General features: G+C 44.5%; 1 protein-coding gene across 5 annotated transcripts in view; it reads right to left on the bottom strand.

Moving 5' to 3' along the window:
* Positions 1–20856, bottom strand: part of LYPD6B (LY6/PLAUR domain containing 6B) — a 208766-nt gene that overhangs the window by 15360 nt on the left and 172550 nt on the right. For 4 of the 5 annotated variants that reach the window (XM_045782175.2, XM_087860636.1, XM_087860633.1 and 1 more), the window contains one exon: positions 14072–19616. In XM_045782175.2, coding sequence (XP_045638131.2) covers positions 19437–19616 — 180 coding nt within the window. In that variant the 3' untranslated portion in view covers positions 14072–19436. Of the gene's footprint in view, positions 1–14071; positions 19617–20856 lie in introns of those variants that run through there. The other variant, XR_015723758.1, reaches the window with a different exon arrangement.

Genomic DNA, 20856 nt, shown 5'->3' with positions numbered 1-20856 from the left:
ACTCACTTCTGGAGTTATAGACCTAAATATTTCATTCCTTTTGTTCAAAAGCATTTTGGCAGCAAAATGATTTGTGAAAACTACGAGCAATTCTTCCGAAGGTCTCTGACACAGGCTTCGGTAAGGTGATGATAAACTCTACTTCAATGGTGATATCTAAGCTACCAAAAGCCGGTTTGTTTTTTTAGCTCATGGCATATATCTAGCTTTGAGGTTCCCCAACTATCCCTAAACCAGGTCAACATAATAAACTTAACAAATGTACAGATGGAGATTTTTCAATTTAATGGAGAAATTAGGGGCACCTGGGTAGCTGAGTTGGTTAAGTGTCTGCCTTCAGCTCAGTTCATGATCCCAGGGTCGTGGAATTGACTCCTGCATTGGGCTACCTGCTCAGCAGGGAGCCTGCTTCGCCCTCTCCCTCTGACACTCCCCCTGCTCGTGCTGTTTCTCTCTCTGTCCGATAAATAAATAAAATCTTAAAAAAATAAATAAAGGAGCAATTAGTTTTAGAACTATTATTATCAATCAGCGCAAGTCTGGTTTTGTTCAGGAGCAAAGCAGCAGCATGTACCCAGAAGCCCTATCACAATGAGATTATCACACTCAAACACAGTCTGGAGAAACTTCTTATACTCTTCCTATTTTGAACCAATGAAGTGATATTGAAGAGGAACATATATGTTGGAACTTGAACTCAACATGTCCCGTGCAACTCCTTAAGAAAGCAGTCCAGCCTTCACGCTTGCATGCTAAACGAGCAAACTACGGTGTGTTTTTTTAAAATCTCTTTATTACACAAAGGAAGAGCAATAAATTGATCATCTCCTTTGCCCAAAAGGATGTTCTGAAAGTGAAGCCAATCACATTTATAATAAAATAGGTGCTCATTCCATGTACTCCAACTTTTTTGACAATTTGTATTTTGATAATTTTTATTTATTTATTTATTTAGTCTTCCCTGCCACCTTAGAGCAGACCCTGTTGTTACAAAGACCAATAAAATCTTGTTTATGTCCTCAGTGTCTCATATATAGCATGTACTTAAGGATTTATTGAGTGAATGGATGTAGACAAGCAAAGAAGACAGTTAATGTCTGGTAAGGAAATTAAAGCTGTGACCTCTTAAATCCAAGATCTGTGGTAGAATAATAGCTCATCTCCTTCATATGTTTCTCATAAAAAGTAAGAGTTAAAATAATGCCATGAGTAAGAAAAATGGTCAGGTCCATTCTTAAAACTAAATTGAATAGCACTGCCCTGAAAAAGAGTCTTACAGCTTCCAGGATAAAGAAAACGAAGAGAGTTTACTGACTCCCAAAAATGTGCCGAGTTGACTGGATCACAATGTTGTAAGAGCTCTTGCAGGACTTGTAGAAATATGGAGGCATTCTGTAGTTGGTCTCGGTCTTGGCTTGGGCTTCTATAACAAAATGCCACAGACTAGGTGGCTTACAAACCACAGACATTTATTTCTCCCAGTTCTGGAGTTTAGAAGTCTAAGATCAGGGTGCCAGCCTGGTCAGGTTCTGGTAATGGCCCTTCAGATTGGGGTTGTATCCTCGTTGTATCCTCACATGGCAGAAAGAGTGTGAGAGACCTCTCTAGGGTCCCTTTTTAACTAATCTTGTTAGTTTGTAAGTAATTATAACTAATTAATTATAACTAATTCACTCATGAGGATTCCACCCTCATGACCAATCACTTTCCAAAGGCCCCACCTCCAAATACCATCAGATTGGCCATTAGGATTTCAACGTACGAATCTGGGGTGGGGTGGGGACACATTCAATCCATAACTGTCTCTAGTGACACGACACTGAGCATAGCATGTCTTGGCATATTGTAGAGATTCACTCTTGGGTGACAAAACAGAGATGTCCCAGTGGGCACTAGCGGCACCATTGGGAGTTTCTGGTTCAATCCTCTCCTGGTGGCTGCTATTTCATATGGCTGCATGGACCAATAGCTTTTCCACTTCAACAGAAAACAGAAAGGGACACCTTGTATCTCAGTTCAAGGGGAAGGAGGAAGTTGGGTATGAACATACACTTTTAAAGGAAAAGAATGTTGTGAATTGACAATATAGTCAACATACAGAAATCACTGTATCAGACATAGTAAAGGACAAAAACCAGATTTTGCCTCCAAATATGATACCGTGAGGGTGCCCAAATAGCAGCAGTGGTGAAACACCTCTTGTGACCCCCCATGTCTGTGATCGCGGAGCACTTCCCCGCATGGCCCTCCGCAGCCCCAGCACTCTGCACTGCTTTGTGTACTCCCTTTGTGGACATCACAATATTCTCACATACATGAGTCTTGTTTTTCTCACTATCGTAACGATTTACGAAAGGAGATGTGCTTCCTCCTTTTCTTCTCTTTCCTCTCTATCTCTGCCTTTCCTTTGTCTTTCCAGCCTTGTTTCCAACTTTCTCTTTATTTAGTTTCCAAAGAGCTTGTCTTAATTCCTCTGTCTCTATTTACTACCAGATCGTCATGCTCCCCCTCAACTTCCTGATGCCTTCAGAATCTGAAGACTATATTGGGTAAAGGGAAAAGCATTCCACATAGAAGGAACAGCAAGAATTGATCTTGGAGGAGGGGTAGGAGTTACTTAATGCTAGCTCTTCTTCAGTGTCTCCCTGTGAGGAAATGATGGTTTCGTTTTAAAACGCTCTTCACCCCGGGGCCGGAAAAGAGTGTCTGGCCTTGGACCAAAAAGCAAAGGATCACACCTGCTCTCAAGAAGGTGGGAAAAGAAGGGCTCATGCTAGATGTTGCATGTAGCCGAGACTCGAAATCCCTTGGACCCATCTACCTGCCTTGGCACCATAGCAAAGCCTGGGGAAACGTGTGTACTTAAAACCCCAAAAGCTGGTAACTTTTGGAGCCCAGTTCTGGGGAGGCTTGGAAGGACTTTAAGTGAGCAAAACAATTGAAAATAAAGTCTTCGGATAAAAATAGGATAGAAGATGAAGATGAAGATATGATCATTGGCCCTACATCACCAAAATGCTCTTCTCTAGTGGGCAGTTATCACCCCCAGGCGGCCAGGCTGTTGGACTTGGGTGCTGTGCGCGTCTCCCCATCACGGCAGTTTCGAGCAACGGCTGGCTTGGCAGCAAGGGGCCTGACCATCAGTGTCTCAGCGGTGGCAAGGCAGCAACAACTACCCCCAAAATAAGAGCCCTATTAGTGGACTGAACAGGTTTCCTAGATTTCTGATTATCAAATCGGGCCTACATCCTGGGACAGAGTGACTACTGCTGGGGTTCTTGGAGAGGTCCCAGGAAGGAGAGCATGTGGGAGAGAACGATATTATTTGTGATAGACAGAATGAGACTCCATGGGATTTAATATGAATATTTAAATAACGAGCTGCTATTCCATGCCCTGAGCGGAAGCTGTGGCTGCCCTGCCCGTAGCCCCCGGCCGACCCAGAGGTCACGCACGCAGTAGGGCTCCGGGAAGCTCTCTCTGGAAGGAGAAGGAGCAGCCCAGACGGCTGGAGTTCACACCCAAGAGTGACTTCAGCCAGCAAAAGGTGGGAATTGCTGGGAAAAAAGCCTCAGCTTCCTCCCTCCTCAAGGAGACCATTCTGAGGTGTGATCCATACAGTGTATCATAAGGTCCCAGGGAGATTGCACCCCAATTGCCCAAGTGGTAACCTGCTTCTTTGTGTTCTCCTGGGTGGCTTTGCCCTCTTCCTGTCCTGCCTCTCCACTCCCTCAGTGCTTCATGGGACTACCCAGAAAGGGAGAGCCTCCCAACCAGATTCCTTTTTCAGGGTTTGCTTTTGGGAAAACCATTAAAACTTGGGGAGACAAAATTTAAAACAAGTGTAAACTGTGGAACGGGACTTACCTGTTTAATCTCTTACACCTAGCACTCCACGAGACTCCGCTCTTTGGGGAAAGGAACTGTGTTTGTATTTCTTGCACCTTCTGTATCCTCATACTTGTCAGGTTCTTAAATATTTGCTGAATAAATGAAGTACCGGAATATGTCCACTTAAGTTATCACAAATTCACATTCTGGCTCAAGAAGGTGACGTTGGAAGCCTGACTCACGTCCTCCCACAGACACACACAGTGAGTGGATAACTACAGATGGAAGTTTCCTCTGGGAAAAAAAATACAAAAAAACAAAAAACCCTAAAGCCCACTGAGAAGGGAGAACAGGCTGGGACACAATCTTGGCATAAACCCCACTCCTGGCCCAGCAACCTTCAGTCGGAAGAGAACTTAAAACCTGGAGCTTCTCCTTGAGGAGCCAAGGGTTTGAACCCCATTTCAGACATGCCAACTTTTAGGACCTGCACCAGAGAGATGAACCCCCCAAACATCTAGCTTTGAAAACCAACAGGGCTCTCATCCGCAAGACCCACAAGGCCCATAAGATTGCAGCCATCTAGGAAGCAGCCCTTTCAGGGCTCGGGCTGGGACTCACCTGCCCCAGGGCCCAACCCAGACAAAGTAGTCAGGCCGACTTACACTGAAAGAGGCTCATTTGCTTATGTTAACACGAGGCCGAGAGGCAGACTACTAGGTTAACTCACATTTATAGGAGCCTGCTGGAACACTCTCTGGGGTCAGAAACTGGCGGGCGCCATCTTTTTTTCCCTTGATTCTTTCTTTTTCTTTTTTTATTTCTCTCCTTTTCTTTTTCTCTTTTTCCAGTGGGAGCCATCTTCATACTCTCCTTCTGCCGCGCTCCAGAGCACCAGTATCTCCCAGAGGAAAGCGCTTGCACACAGCTGGTGTCCCGATATTTGCAGCCGCGGCCAGCGGCCAGCCCTAGATCACCGCGCTGTGGAGGCCAGGAAGCTGGTGTTCCTGGGTCCCGTGGGACTGTAACAATCGGTATCACCCAGGAGGAAGCTCCTATCCCTCTCTGGCACCAGGACTTTTGCAGCTGCTGCCAGGAAACCCTCACCTGGCCTGGCTCCAGAGGTCAGCAGGGTTTGCTCGCAGGTCCCACAGGATCACAACCAAGGGAGAAAGAGTTCTTACACAGCTATCACTCCAGGACGCTGCGAGAGGCAGCGGACCCAGGCGCTTGGCCTTCCTGTGAAGGAGGCCTATTAGCTGATCGTCAAGGTTTCGGCCTGCACCTGTGGAGCAGGCTTCTAATTAACCAAATATCTAAGGGCTGCCGGCCCTTTCCAGAGACCTCGGAGAGGGGACCTAGTGCCAGGTTCTCTCTCACGGCCTCCCTCTCCTCAGCGCTCCAGTATGCCAGTGTCTCATGGAGAGGAGCTCTTATACATGTCTGGTGCCCTGTTTTTTGTGGGAGCCACCCAGGGACACCCCTTCACTGCCACTCTCTGGGGGCCAGGGGGACTTGCCTTCTGTCTCCCGAGTGGCTGTATCAGTCACAGACCATTCTTGACAGGCTACCATCCCTAGGGCACTGGGTGCAGACAGGAGACTGAAACACACCCTCTGTCTTTCTGTGAAAGAGGCCCTTTTGCTTGTCCAGGAGCTTTGGCCTACAGGGCAGGCCTCCAGAGTGGCTCACATCTAAGGGCCTAATTAGCTGCTCTTTGGGAACTTAGGCTGGTGGATGCCACCTCTGCACAATCCTCCGCCTTGCTACCGCTCACCAGTATCTCCCAGAGAAAAGTTTATACACTTATCCGCAGCCCCAATTTCTGTGACTGCCGCCCAAGGGGACACCTCCAGATCAGCTGGCTCTGGTAGCTAGAGGGACTTACGCTTGCAGCCCCACAGGACTGTATATATTTGCATACTTTAAAAGCTGCTTCCTGAGGATCCGGCTTCCAACTAGCCTGAATCCAGGTGCTGAGATCCTCCCCTCGGGGATACTGACAGGTCTTAGCACATCCTCAACTACCAGGAATGTGCTATTAGAATTAAGTAGGCTGCTTGGACAATCACAAAAATTCAAGAGACAACCAAGAGCTGAGGCAGGTTGAACAACAAGGTTCGCCTCTGACACGAGGCCACCCCTTCAAGACTTCGAGACTGGGAGAGGTGGTTGTTTCATCTACGGTACAGAAACCAGCAGAGGGCTAAGCAAGATGAAAAAACAAAACAAAACACACACACACCAAATAACCCCCAGAAATATGTTACAAATGAAAAAAGATAAAACTTCAGGAAGAAAATTTAATGAAATGAAGATAAGTAGTTTACCTGATAAAGAGTTTAAAGTAATGGTCATAAAGATTCTCTCTGAACTTGGGAGAAGAAGGCATAAGCTATCATACTTTCCTTCTGATAAGCACAGCGCTCAGTTTATTGGGTAAAAGCAAACTGGTGATAATTATCACAGCCGATAAAAAGTGGTAGCTACTCTGAAAAAAGATAACCACTTAGTTTTTTATAATGAGAAGCAAAGATGACCTCAGAGTCTAGGCCTACCAAGAGTTCCCTGAGCGATTATTCAATACACACACACACACACACACACACACACACACGACCTCCCAGTGCTATACAAGGCAACACCAACACCATGCGCAACAAAGGCATACAACACAGCTAAGGCAAAATGCCTTCTCATTTCATACAAAAACATTCAGCAAAGCCCATCCTGGTTGGTGGAAGACCCTCAGAATGCTCCAGCAGGTAATACCTGCCCTCTCAATTGACTGGCAGCTGTCAGAGTGGAGAAATGTCTCAGACCCAATGTTGAAAAACAATAAATAGCTCCAAAGATCATTTCTGTCCCTTCCTGCTCCCCTAATTTTGGCATCTTTCTCTTTTTACCACTCCCCCAGATTAACATCTGGAATAGGTCAAAGAATGGTCTGACATCAGTACATTCTTGGTTTTTCAGTCTTAACTAATGCTATGTTTTATATAATTATTCTTGAGGTCAACAGACCATAATGTGCCATAGGACGTGGGGGTGGCATCTCTTAAATGAAGTGGGCATGGAGGCCTGGGAAACAGACTATAAACCAAAGAGAAGACAAGACTCTGTCCTTTCTCTGTGCCAGGTACAAATGGGGCCTCAAATAATTAAGCATGGATACGTCCAGTGGAGTTCTGGAGGTTGAGATGTTGTGGGCCAGGCAGAGAATGGGAGTGGCCCGTGAGCTGGCTGCTGGCACAGGGAAGCAAGCCAGGGACGTGTTGGGACCCCACGGTGCGACCCTGTGCAGCCACTTTGAGTATCAGTGGTCAGTTACTCTGTGTCGTACCTCTTCTCCAAGATCATCTAACTTTCAGTGAAGTTTTGCTCACACCTGGCAGTACAGTCTTAGCTCTGGAGGATTAAGGGAGAGGATTCGTGTTGGGGGCCATGCCCTGCTCTCGAAGTCCTGAGTGGTGTTAAGAGGATAGGGCAGTAGAGCAGACTGCCTTGGGGGTGGGGGACAGAGGGGAGCTAGAGCAGAAGGATGTAGAGAACCAGTGCCTACAGAAAACAGTGCTTTGGGAGAGTTTTTAGAAATAGCTAAAATCACTTTCATTGTTGGTCCCCAAGCCCCTTCCGAGTGGGTGTGCTGAGCATTTCACAGATGTCTTCGGTTACAGGCGGTCACAGCTGTATGTTTTGAATGGTGATGTGCACATGATATCACTCAAGAGAAACCTTCAGTAGCAGGCCAGCTAGAAGTGACTATTCCCTCTCTTGAGTGTCCACTGCAAATATCATCTAGACACTTCTCATCTCCTAACTATTTGGTGGGAAAGAACAAATATCATTTATTGATTATGGTGCTGCAATGACCAAGGTTAATGATTTGTTCATTTAAATTAGTATGATGTGTTTGTATTAATCATTACGTCCAGGAGCAAATATTAAGAATTTGAACTTTCAAACATCTACTTGAATTTCTCCTTGACCTTGGCATTTGAAAATGTAATTCATCAATCTGTGAATTCTTTTCTGCCATTTGGACATCAACTTGTTGGACTTTGCCTTTTATTTAAATATGTTAAAGTTAATCACCGGGTGTTAAATTCTAATTTTCTTGATCAATTTCTAGAGCCTCTTTCTCTACACCATCCAAAGCAAAACCTACACATAGATTTTTGAAATGCATTGGAATCTGAATATTGAATGAGATGTTTCTGAGATTTTGATCTTGGAATGCTTTTCTGAAAAAGGTCTCATACACTGACAGTCCAAATCTCTTAACCTTCAGAGAGCAGGAGAGACAACCCTTTAGCCAGCCCTTGGCCGAATTCAGCTGAGTCCCAGAGCTGACATTATTTATTGAAACATAAGCAGTTGGTTGGATGAATGCCCAGGGACCTTGGCATTGTAGGTACTTAAATAAATCAAATGATCCAGAAAACTGGCATTATATGAGACCTCCACTTGAACTGCCACTCCCCCCATACCCACTGGTAAATCCAAAAGACAGGGAGGACCCTCATCCATTATAAGGAAGAGCAAGGCCAGGCAGAATGAGGGGAGAGGGCCAGCCAGGCATGTCCAGTTGTAAGTGACATGGACACCTTGTAATAATATCATCGTGGAGCAGGAAGAGACCCTCCCCCTGAAATGAGAAATGCTACTTAGAAAAAAAAAAAAAAAAAGAAATGCTACTTAGATTATTTCTGGAGCAAACTTAACTTTTAGAATCCACGCAATTCCTCATGTCCTTGCCCTGAAGCTTTACCGCAGCATACACCACAGGGTCAGGCAGAGACAAGAAATTATATTTTGAATCAGGTTTTGATTTTCATTAGTTCTATCATTTTACTGAACACCTTTATCCCTGTGGTTTGTTTTTCAAAATCTGGCTATCTTGCAGCCAGATATTTCTCAGAAAATTTCCTCCTAGGAAAACTAAATCCTTCTTGAGCATAATAAAGAAATGCAACCCCCCATCGAAAAATTCAGGATAAAGACAAAAAGCCCTAATTGAATATTGACCAAACGAAGCTATCTTGTTTGTTCCTTACTTTAATATTCTTTCTTAAAGCAAACTTTATCAGACCGGCTTTTGTTCTCAGAAAGACCCACCAGCAAGACCAACAGGAACTTGGAAATGCTGCATTAAGATATTTAGATCATAAGTCTCGAAAAGTGGAACCACATCTGTCTCCCGATTTAGTATGGACACTTGGAGAGACCAATGGATGTTATAATCAATTATCACAACGGCAACACCAGCAAACAGGCAGTGAATACATTCAAGTTACAGCGTGAATACATTCAAGATGGACTTCACCTCTGTGAGATTTAATTAAATGCTATGCATGTAAGTAGTCTCACACATTCTAATTCCCTATTGCAGTCAGAGCAGCCCTGGGCTTGCAACCTCCTGCTCTGTTGCATGACTAGGCGTTGATCTGCAAACTGAGAGCAACTAATAAAAGGGTCAGGCCCAAAGGAAAAGCAAGCATTCTGAGCTGTCAATTCTATCATCTTCCTTGTGTCTCTGTGGATTTTATTGTTTTATAAATCTAACCCTCCTTGTGCAGAACATTAGGGCACAGAATGTTTTCCACACCACTTCAAAATTTTAAGCCACTGAAAATGCAATAGCTGGCAAGTCATGGTCTTCTTAATTGAAATTCGAATGCTGGTGGAATACATTTGATGTTGGGAAAGGTTGGGATATGGAGGTAAGAAGAGAGATCAAGAGAGAAAGAGGTCCTGTATTGTCCCATTTGGCTTTAAAAAGACCCTCCAAGGTGTGTCCTCACATATTATTGGGGGTCCTGACCAATCAGAGTACCTAGCCTACCCATCACCACTTCCAAGGGAAGCTGCCCCACCTCGCTGCCTTGCACAGAGAGCACCAGGGCGGCTGCTCTTGCACCTGTGAGCCTCGCTCCCCTGCCACCTTGGATTGCAGTTCCTGGACCGGGGTAGCCAACCTCTAAAAGGACAAGGGCCCGTGTGGGAGCCTGGCGTGGAAATGACTTCCAAAGCATGGAAGTGGTGAGCAACTCCGTTTGTGCAGCAGAGTAAATGCAGAAAGGTCATGAGGTTGAGAAGGGATAAGGGCCCAGAGAGCCAGAGTCATGAAGGATTCAAATGTCTGAGTCAGCAGAAGCTACACAACGGAGCGGGGCAGAGAGCCAGTCCTTAGGAGGAGGGACAGAATGAGAAGACACCAAGAAGTGGAGATAATTAGAAAGTCACATTAAAGGCAGCGTAGTAGAGAGAAGATCCAAATTCTCCTGCTTTACAAGGGTCATGAAACCCAGGGGGCCTTTAGTTCCAGTCTCAAAGAGACCTGGTTAAATCAGGTTCTGCTCCACCAGTAGACCGGCTTCCTACACTGCCTTGGAGCTGAGAAGCTTTCTTTTCCCACATACAAAAGCTAAGGCACAGATAAGTCAGACTAATGCTCTTCTGGTGGGCCTATTAAAGTCTCCTTATGTGACAAGCGTCAAGGACAGTATAGGAACACTTGAGATGAATTTACTTTTAACTGTCAAGTGCAATAGAACTATTACCCATCAGCATCTTGATATGTAAGCTAAAAAAAAAAGGATAATTAAAACCAGCCTTTCAAATAAGCATCATTGCAAAGGTTACAGAACACTGCAGTATTGCCAAACTTGGCAATCAATTTCCATTTTGTTGCAGTGTGTGTCATGCAGAAATTGCTGAAACCAACAAAATGAAGAGCATTAATAATTGGTATTAATAGCTTGTATAAATTAATTTGCTTATTTGCCTAAAAGAAAGTTAGCCAAACGATTAATTATATGGAAGCCCTGCACATTGCATAATACACAGCATATACTTCCTATTGTTTTCAAAAAATGAAAACAAGCATTTGAAATTTGAGGAAATCTAATCGATCAATGAAAATGGAGAATCCCTTTGCCAATAAAATGAAACCAATTTGAACAGAAAAAACATTTTAGTGACTTCAAAACCACAGAAAATATAGACAGTAGTGTATTGAATATAACTGAATGACTTAAAATAAAATGGAGATAACTAAGTCCATATTTGTGTGCCATACTTGCTGACTACGGTACTTAAGAGTCATAACTTGATTCCCCTGCCATGCCTATGAGGAGGAGGAGGGATAAGTAATAAGCACAAATGGGACATCAAATACTGGTAATATGAAGTACCTTGTGAAAAGTATTTCATGGAATCATTTCAACAGGTATTTATTGTTGGGCTAAGCCGTGGTTTGCCTGCCATTGGCGCTAATATAGGAATCTACCTCTGGCCTGGTGGGAGGGGCAGGAAGTTGAGGGCTTTCTGTACCTATTTGTTTGTTTATAATCATCTCTCTTGTCAGGCGCCCAGGCCACATTCAGTTCTTTAAGAGCTAAGTTAGAAGCTTTGAGGACTGTTGGGTTCTCCGCTTCTTTCTCTATTCCTCCTCCCTTCTTGCCTGTTCATTTTTTTTTTAAGATTTTATTTATTTGACAGAGAGAGAGACAGCCAGCGAGAGAGGGAACACAAGCAAGGGGAGTGGGAGAGGAAGAAGCAGGCTCATAGTGGAGGAGACTGATGTGGGGCTCGATCCCAGAACGCCGGGATCACGCTCTGAGCCGAAGGCAGATGCTTAGCCGCTGTGCCACCCAGGCACCCCTGCCTGTTCATTTTTATTAAGGATTCTACCTGCTCCCAACAAAGGACAAATACGTCAAAAGTTGGATATGAGATCAGAGTCTTAGAAATTTATCATAAAATCTAGCAGGATTTTAGTCTCATGGAGCAAAACAAGGGGTGGGAAGAATCTGATCCTCGAATGGGATATAGATTGCGTCGCCATGTCCTTCTCCTGTCTTATAAATAATTCACCTTCACCCCTATTGACCCACACAATATCTTCCACTCACCCTCGGTCAGAGAGAACCACGGGGAATAAGAGCCGTCCTCACTCAACCACCTGGTCCCAAGTATGTTTAGGATGTTAGGGCCCAAGTCATTCAGACCCTGACTGCTCCTCGAGCTCAACTCTCCAAACAGAGCTGCAATGGCCGAAGCTCCCCGGGTGTGGGTAATCTGTCAGGTCAGGTGCCACCGAACCCCAGCACACGTTCCAGGAGACCAAGTACTGGGAAGCCCCTCCCCACGTGGGTTTTCTGTGCAAATCTCAGATTGCATTTCCCTCAAGGCACTGCAGGCTGCTCTGCGTAAAAGAGGTAAATGCTTATTAGGATTCCGCACGTGCGCCCCGAGAGCTGCACCCCACACACCTCAGTTGCCGTCCTTGCATTTTAGCACACACACGCAACCACGTCTGACAGGGGGTACCCAACCACTTCAGGTAATTGCTTTTCCAGAGCAACTGATATTGAAATGGGGAAGGCTTGGCCTTGCCCCTTGCCTCGCTCCAAAAATAGATAAAATCTGGCATTCTTGTTTAAAAAAAAAATAATCAGTCAAGAAAGTTTTGCCTCAAACTACTTGACTGTTTTCTCCCTAATCATGAACTCTTAAGTTGTTACCATGTTCCTTTGCTGGCAATATGTGCTTCATTATCCTATTTAATCATGGATTATCTTTCCACTTAATTAAACTCACTTTTCACTTTGAAACTTTGTATTAAAAAGAAAAATACAGATGTCATGTAGAATTATATTACTAATCTATTATATCAATCAAATAATTGCTCCCTGCCCCCAGGTAGAGATGAGACATTGTTGATCAAAATCTCTCACATATCTTTCTTCAAATTCCAGAATTTTTAAAGCCAAGTAAGTATAAAAGACCCAGATCATGAACATTGCTGAAAAACATCTTCCAAAATCAATGTCAGACATTTGGATTTCTGATTAATTACAAGAAAAGATCCAGCAAAAGAAATGCAGGCTTGTAAAAGGGAGCCAAACGCTGTGTTCTTCCTTTACTTTTCAACTCTACATGTTCCTTTGTTGGATTACATATGGAAGGACTTTCCTTGAGAATCTGATCACATCCCTGACAAAAAGGCCTCTTCGGTCCACTAGCGAATTCTAGTTTAATTAGGTAAAATGAAGATAATTAATATTCAAGACCATCTCTAACTCAAGATTGATTTCATAATAAGTCTTAAAATATTTAGAAGTAACAACTGACTACTTCAGATAATTCTTCCGAGGGCATACAGAAAGAGAAAAAAACAAGAAAACATGATCCTCAGAAAACGTTGTCTTCTTGTGATTTAGAGTTGGGCCCCGAGGAGCAAGGAGCAGTAGGCCCTCCAGACCTAAAGGAAAATGCCATAAGCGGGATTAAAACCCATTCAGAACGCTGAATAGGTCAACAAACATAAGAACAATACCAAAGAAAGAGTATTGGAAGCGACCCCATTTTAAGGTGGGTTTCTCAATTTTCTGCTTCTGCTCACCGAAGGATATTGGAAACAGATCTGTACAGGACAGAGCCCAAAATCTTGGAGAAATGGGTGTTTCCAAAGAGTTCAAGGTTCTTGCACTGAAAACACATTAAGTCCCTAGGATAATCTACACATTTTAGGAGTCGTCTCTTACCCATTCCCATGTTCTGCAGCTTTTCCTCTCGTATTTCTCTACATTTGCAAAACTGAAGTTCTATGGAACCCAGATGCTCAAGGAAGAAAAGCTTCTCTCCTAGAACCATTCAGGATGTGTTGCAAACCCTCTCCGCTACTTGCAGATTTACGACGTACATTAATCAAAAGTGCGGTGGAAATGGCGGTAGGTAGGGGAGCTTCACTGTCTGGGTCTTCGTCTAGCTGGCCGTGCGGTCAGGGCAAGTCCGCACAGCTCCGGAGGGCTCAGCGCTCTCATCTCTGACATGATAGCATTTTCTCAACCACCTTAACAACTGCCTCCAGACATAGCCTGGCTGTGGGACTCTGGAGCAGACACTTCTGGCTGCCCACCCAGATCCATTTCTTCCTTCCTCCTTTTAAATTCTTATTTTGTTCAGATAGCGACCCTCTGCCAGGCACCACACAGGCCTCAAGGGCCACTGAACTTCCTTTAACTGAACTAAGCCAAGAGTGACCACATCTTGCTTGTGATTTGCTGGCAGTCTGGGGGAAGACCATCTTCTCTTCTTGGAGGGTGTCTAGTAGTACCCCTCTGTCTGTTCCTCTGGACACTAGGTGGGCTGTATGGAACAGCTAGAGGACAGGAGGGAGGTGAGAGTTAAAAGAACAGCAGAGAATGGAGCTAGAACCGTAGGCTTAAGTCCACTCTGAAGCCAACTCTTCCTCTTCAGTTGTGTGAGCCAATACATTTATTTATGACAATTTATTTGACAATTTGGGACACTGTCAGTTATAGTTGAGGTCATCCTGATGGATACGGCATTCTATAAAAGGTACACACCTTGGGGACCCTCAACAACCTTATCCGAATCTGTCTCTAGGACCTACTTACTCTATGTTGCTTATCCTCTTTTGAATGCCTGTGTTGGATTCGATTTTTAATCTTTAACCACTGTAGATGAGCGCACCTTGCCCTTTACTCACATTGCTTCTTACTGCCTCAGTCAACAGTCAGAAGCCCGGACACCATGCTTGCATGAGAGAGGCCCCAGGTTTCCCAGAGTTCCCACTCATCCCGGCCTCCCAGGACCAGTCCCAACATGGCAGCTCGCCAAGCCACAGTGTCCTCCAAGCACTCGCAGCCCCTTAACTGAGACCAGTTTTCCTAGACCAAAAAAGTGCAAGTATGGAGGTTTGTAGGAGTTGTGTGGTGCTCTCAGCTTATGCCTTAGTTACTGTTTCTAAAATGATGCCCAGAGGACCAGTATCCGAATTGCCAGTCTCATGATCAGATGCTTGCTAGAAATACAGGTTCCCAGACTTGCTGAGTAGTATTCCTGGGTTCCTACAGCCTAGCCCATGGTTATCTCTCATTCTGCATTCCCCCAAAGACAGCTCAGCTTCGAGCCTCAGCGTCTGATGAAACAGAGGCCACAGCAGTGAGAGCAGAGGTGTGGGAAGGAAACCGAATCAGGAGTCGAAGGGAGAACCCACAAGTATGATGGGAAGGTGCTGGATGGTTTGGGATGCACAGAGTGGAACTGTGCCTGGAGGCAGATGCAAATTACGACAGCCATTTGCCTCCCAGCTTCCATGACTTTTACCTTCGCGCATGCTCCACTAGCTCTTGCTTCTGGCATGATTTGCCCCTAGACATAGCATCACCATGTATCCCTCCACAAATCAGAGATGATGACAAAGAACTAGGTGAAGAAAAAAATGTCCAAGACCGAAAGGTCAGAGCAAAGTTTTATAAAATGGCGATCTACATGTCACAAAAGTTTTTCATAAGAGTTAGTACTTTCACAAATGTGAAGTATATTTTCCCAGTCCCACAGCACACCTCATTTCCCAAGTCCGTGCCAGTTCACAGTGCTCATTTCACACTTTGTGTGGCTTCATAAGTTCTGTCCCAGTGAAAAGGAGAGAACCACCCGCTTCCTTCTCTTATGAAATATATTTCATACAGTGACGGATACAACAGAATGCAGATTATATGGAGAACAACGCCTGTAACTTCTGACTGCTAACTTCACTCAGAATTGGCTTTAGGAAGCCTTAGACACAGCTGGAAAAAAGTATTCAAGACCATCTTTTCTTTTTCAGAAAATGATGGAAGGGAATTTGAAGCTTATTCTAGAATCTGTTTATTCTGGAGTCTATTCAAAATAGACCTTTGACAGTTCATTCTCTCAGACCATCCTCATACTTATAATTAATCCCCTTTTTTCTTTTCTAACAAACCTACATCCTCTTTCCTGCCTCTACTACTCCAGTTCTCACTGGATATTTTTTGTTTTAAAGATTTTTTGAAAGAGAGAGAGAGGGAGAGAGAGGAATGAGTTGGTGGGGGGGGGGCGCAAGGGAAAGAATCTAAAGCAAACTCCCCACTGAGCAGGGAGCCCTACACGGGGGTTCAATCTCATGACCCTGAGATCATGACCTGAGCTGAAATCAAGAGTTGGCAGTTAACCAACTGAGCCACCCAGGTGCTCCCTCATTGGATATTTTAATGCCAAAGTATTTTTCATTTTCTTGCTCACTAGGGGCAAATCAGGTCAATGTCTGGGACACTTGGCCACCATTCCAGAGCCCCATGCAATGGTCTAAAAAATTCATGTAATGGACTCTAATGCTTGGACTGATTTCTTGGATTCTAGTTTTTTCAATTACGTTGGCAACACCAGAGTCAGTTTATAATACATAGGGCTTTCATGTTAGAACTTGGAAGTCAGGCGTTAGCATCCGGGCCTTCTGATCACTGTGGTCACTCCCGTCTCTATTCTCTAGTTTAGTAGTTCCTGAAGTCGCTATGTATCAGAATCACGAGGGGAGCTGGCTCAAAATAGATTTTCTGACTCAAGTCTAACATAAAAAAAATCTGATTTTTGTTGTTGTTGTTGTTGTTGTTGTTGTTGTTTGGCAAGCTCCCTGAGTGAATCTCATACAACCACCCAAGGACCCATTATTGAAGACATTTGGGAAACACTTCTCTGGCCCTAGTGGTTCTTGTATGTGCATCAGAAACACCTGGAGCCCTTTTAAAAATACAGACTGAACCTTCAGGGTTTCTGATTCAGTAGGGCTGGGAGGGTGTCTGAGAATTGTGCGTTTCTAACCAGTGTCCAGGTGATGCTGATGCAGGTCTGGGGACCACACTTTAAGAACCACAGCACTAACCTAGGTTACTTGTACACGTGTTTATTATTCATTGACCTTTTTATTATGTAGCCAAGGACTGGGCTTCAGAGGAAGGAATTATCCTTTCAGATCAAGGGTAACACACCCAGCTCAACATCATAATCACCCAGGAGCTTTTATTTTCTTTAATTTAACATTCAACTATTGGGATTAGGCTTATGCTTCACCCCAGATCTACTGAATCAGCATCTCCAAGATGCCCTGGTAATTTGTATTGTTTTGAAGTTATCCAGAAGGTTCTGATTACAAGGATTTGAAAGCATTGCCTTAGATGAGCCAGACTTGTGAGGTTATGAATAGCTTATACTAAAAATTATCTGAAATTCCATTTTAATGGGGCATCCCATATTTTCAGTTGTGCATCTGACACCCCTATTCAGCTGTATTTGCGAAGAGTGTATGTCCTCCGTGTGTTCCCTCTTTTGCTCAACACAGCCCTATTTTAAATACTCAAGGGGGCGGTGGTGAGGAGTGAAATCCATGCAAACATGATGTGTAGGGTGAAGAAGAGAAAATTAAGATATTTCCTCAGGAAAGAAACACACACACAGAGAGAGAGAGAGAGAGAGAGAGAGAGGAAACTTCATTAATCTAGACAGCAGAAACAAAATCAGAAAGAAAAAAAACTGCTGTCTGCTAATGGTTTTTTTAACCAGACGATTCGTCAATTATACAGTCAAAAGAAACCCTGGGGAATAAAAAGACACCAAAGATGCTATTAAAATGTTCCAAGTGAAGCCATATATAATTAATTTCAAACAAGCATAAGCTATGAAAACTCAAATACTTCAAGGTGCTGAGTGAAAAGAGGGATAAATCTACGTCAAGCTTCAAAACTGTTGCTTCCAGGTGAGTCTAAGATTAAGCCAGAGACAGGGAGATAATGATGTCTGCTCCCTCCCTGTTTTATTGGAAGCTCAAGAGCCTTAAGAGGAGATGCTCCCAGGGCATCAAGGACGAGAAGAAACAAACATACAGCCCAGCACCTGACATCAGCACATAACAACTAAGAAACTGAATCAAATGAGTGGAACAAAATCAAAACAGAGAAGAAAAATTCACTGATGCAGAAGACAAAGAATATAAAGGAAGTTATTTGGCAAACCACTACACGGGCTGCGTAACCGCCATAAGTCCCATGGTCCCTCCAAAGCAAGCAGGTTTCTCTTGATACTGTTCTGCCATTTCATAGGTTAGCCATCAGCAAGCTTCTTCGGTAAAGAACAAGATAATGAATCTTTTAGACTTTGCAGACCATACACTCTCTGTTGCATCTACTCATTCTTGCTGTTAAACGTAACAGCACCCATAGACACTGTAAATGAAGAAGTGACTGTGTTTCAGTAAAACTTCATTCACAAAAATACATGGTTGCTGTGGACTGAATGCTTGTGTCCCTTCAAATTCATATGCTGAAATGTCAATTCCCAATTTTATGGTATTTGGCTGTGTGGTCTTCGGGAGTTAATTAAATCATGAAGTGGAGTCCTCATGAACGGGACCAGAGCCCTTATAAGGGAGTGAAGAGACCAGTCTCTCTTTGCCCTGTATGAATACAAGTAGATGGTGGTCTGAAAACCAGGAGGACCCTCACCAGATCTCCGATCTGCCGGCACCTTAATCTTGGACTTCTCAAGCCCAGAACCATAAGGATTAAATGTTTTTAAGCCATATAATCAACAGTGTATTTGTTACAGAAATCCAGCAGACTCAAAGTGGTAGGACATGTTTGGTTCATGGACCACTGTTTGCTGACTCCCAACATAGGTAAGCCCACATAGCAAGGATATCATCAGTAATGGATTCTATGAAGCATTCAGTGTTCTGATGGTGGATGCCCAGTTAAAAAACAAAAAACTCCATTTACTCATCACCAGGCATACAAGAGCAGAGTGTTTGAAGGTCACCCCACCTGTAAAGGCAGGAAATCAGGATTCTGGAAACAGAAGCTGCTGAGGCTGTTAAAAAAGGGAAAGACGAGACAAAGGGACCAAACATTTTAGCACATTTTTAGAAAGGTTCTCTTGGTGGCCCTGACATTCAAGAAAAGTTGACCGTATGGGGGAGGGGCGCTCTTGCCAGTTTCTTTGAACTTGTGCTGCTGCTGGGGATGGTGCTTCATAGCAGGAGGTGTCATCCTTCTGCACCAGGAAGGCTTCCTCAAAGCTAGGTCACTTTGGCATGGAAGTTTATAATTTAAGCCAGAATATATCACCCACGGTGCCTGGAAACATAACTTCAGTGACCTCCTTAATGACACCGGTAAATGTTTTATCCGATGTTGCTAGGTCAGTCAAGAAACATACAAGCATGTGTTCTACATTGTATAATTTAAAAGCTTTATTTCCCCCCACATGAGCAAATGGGTCTCATATTAGTTCAACTGGAAGTTTTCTTCCTGTAGCTAGTGGCCTTTCTCATTGACTACGTCGTTGGTGGGGAAATTGCTTTCTTGTGGGGGAAGGGTGAGATTTCATAGAGACACTGAGCTCATCACACACAGAAATCAGAGGGTCTGACCCAGCAGCTTCTGAAAGAGTCTTGAGGTCAAGGAGTCCATTCAGCTACCGGCCTGGGCAGGCAGGAACAACACAGGCTACAGCCACCCACCTGGGGCAGATGCTGGCAGGCTCCTCCCTGCGGAAGTGACAAAATGCAGCCCCTCTGGCCAGGCGATACCCTCAGTTCCTGCCACGTCCCCTTCCTCAATCCCGTGGCCTGAGGCAGGAACGTTTCAGCTCAGCAAACAACTGCCTTCTGCTCTGGGGTCCAAGGTGCACTCCTCACGGAGTATGAGACTGTCTTCTCTCCAACGTTCAGTGTTCATGCGGTTTTTGGCTTGTGCTTCAGAGGGCGGTTTCTGCCTCTCCTAGGAACAGTGGCCTCGTATCAGCAGAAGCCCGAAGACCCAGGCAAGCCCGGGCAGGGAGAGCGTGGGGGCGCCGCTGCCGGACGTTCTCTGTGCGTGCATGACGGCAAAGACCGCATTCGTGTGGTTGGTGGGTAACTCTACATTACAGATCATGCCTTCACAGCAAGACCGACACTCCTGTTATGAAGGCAAGAGGAGAGGGGAAAGAGTGAGTAATGGGAAGCAGAGGGAAGGGTGAAGCCAAGAGTCACAAAAGCAAGCTTCTTCAGTGCTGAGATTAGACAGAGTTAGAGTTAACCAACTCATCCAGTCTACGGGACACTTGGGCCCCTTGAGTACCCTCACCGCCTCCCCCCCCGCCCCCCACCAATGACTGGGAAGTAAGGACTATCTTGAGCGTCTTTTCATTTAACAGTGATTTATCTGCGCGAGCCAAGCATAAGCAAAGGAAAGAAGAGGAAGGGAAATTGAATAAGACTGCTTGATTGAGTCAACAAATCTTCTAAGTTTGTAAGGAAAAACACTGAAACAAAAATGAAAGCTAGGAACCTTTTGGATTGGTCATTGATTTTCTTTCTCGTACTCCTTGTTAGGGGATAATAATGACTCTCTATTGTCTATGCGAACACCTGATTCCTATCAATACAGCAGCAGTGGCTTGCTAATTATGGCTGCTGAGCGGTGGAAAAGGCTCGCGCCCTCATAGCACAAGGTGTTTTCAAGGGAAGCAATCTCCTTCATAATACCTGGAATGATGCTTCAACCTGATAAACCTAGCTAGCCATTCAGAGAGGCTTCTAGACTAGCTAGCTAAGAAAAAGGCAGCAACTCGGAAGTACCTTCATCGGGGGCTTTCAACCTTGGCTGCACAAGAGAATCTCCTTGGGGAACTCTAAAAAAGGAAAGACGCTGATATCCAAGACCCCACCCTGAAGCTCAGTTTCAGCTGCCCTGGGGTGCCCTCCCCCGCCCACGACCCACATAGCTATGAAAGCTCCCCAGGAAACGCTCCTTTGGAGCCAGAGCTGAAAGCCACCGGTTTCAGAACCACTTTCTGTACACATAAACTAAATCAAATTCTAAAATCTCATGAAATTAACACACTTTTCAGGTAATTTTTTTTTTTACAAACATTTCAGAATTCCAGGCATATAAAATAGGAAAATTGCTCATTTCGAATGAGAAGATCGAGATCAGGTGATCCAAAATCTATCCATAGTTTATCCTAATCAAACAGATTAATTCTTTCAGACTCTCACTTCCTCCTCTAAGCAGAGGTAGGGGGTAAGAGACCAGGACTCCTTACTGAAAGGTGTCCCCATTTTCCTCTTTCCACCTTCCCGCTTCCCTGGCCAGTGTGCTCGGTGATACCTGGCCATGAACAAAATACGTGAGGGGGCTCTGTAGTGTTTGTCAT

This window comes from Ursus americanus, chromosome 1, assembly GCF_024610735.1.
Source record: "Ursus americanus isolate L20-20 chromosome 1, mUrsAme1.1.p, whole genome shotgun sequence".
In the NCBI taxonomy this organism is placed as follows: Eukaryota; Metazoa; Chordata; class Mammalia; order Carnivora; family Ursidae; genus Ursus; species Ursus americanus.
This window is presented reverse-complemented; position numbering and strand designations above follow the sequence as displayed.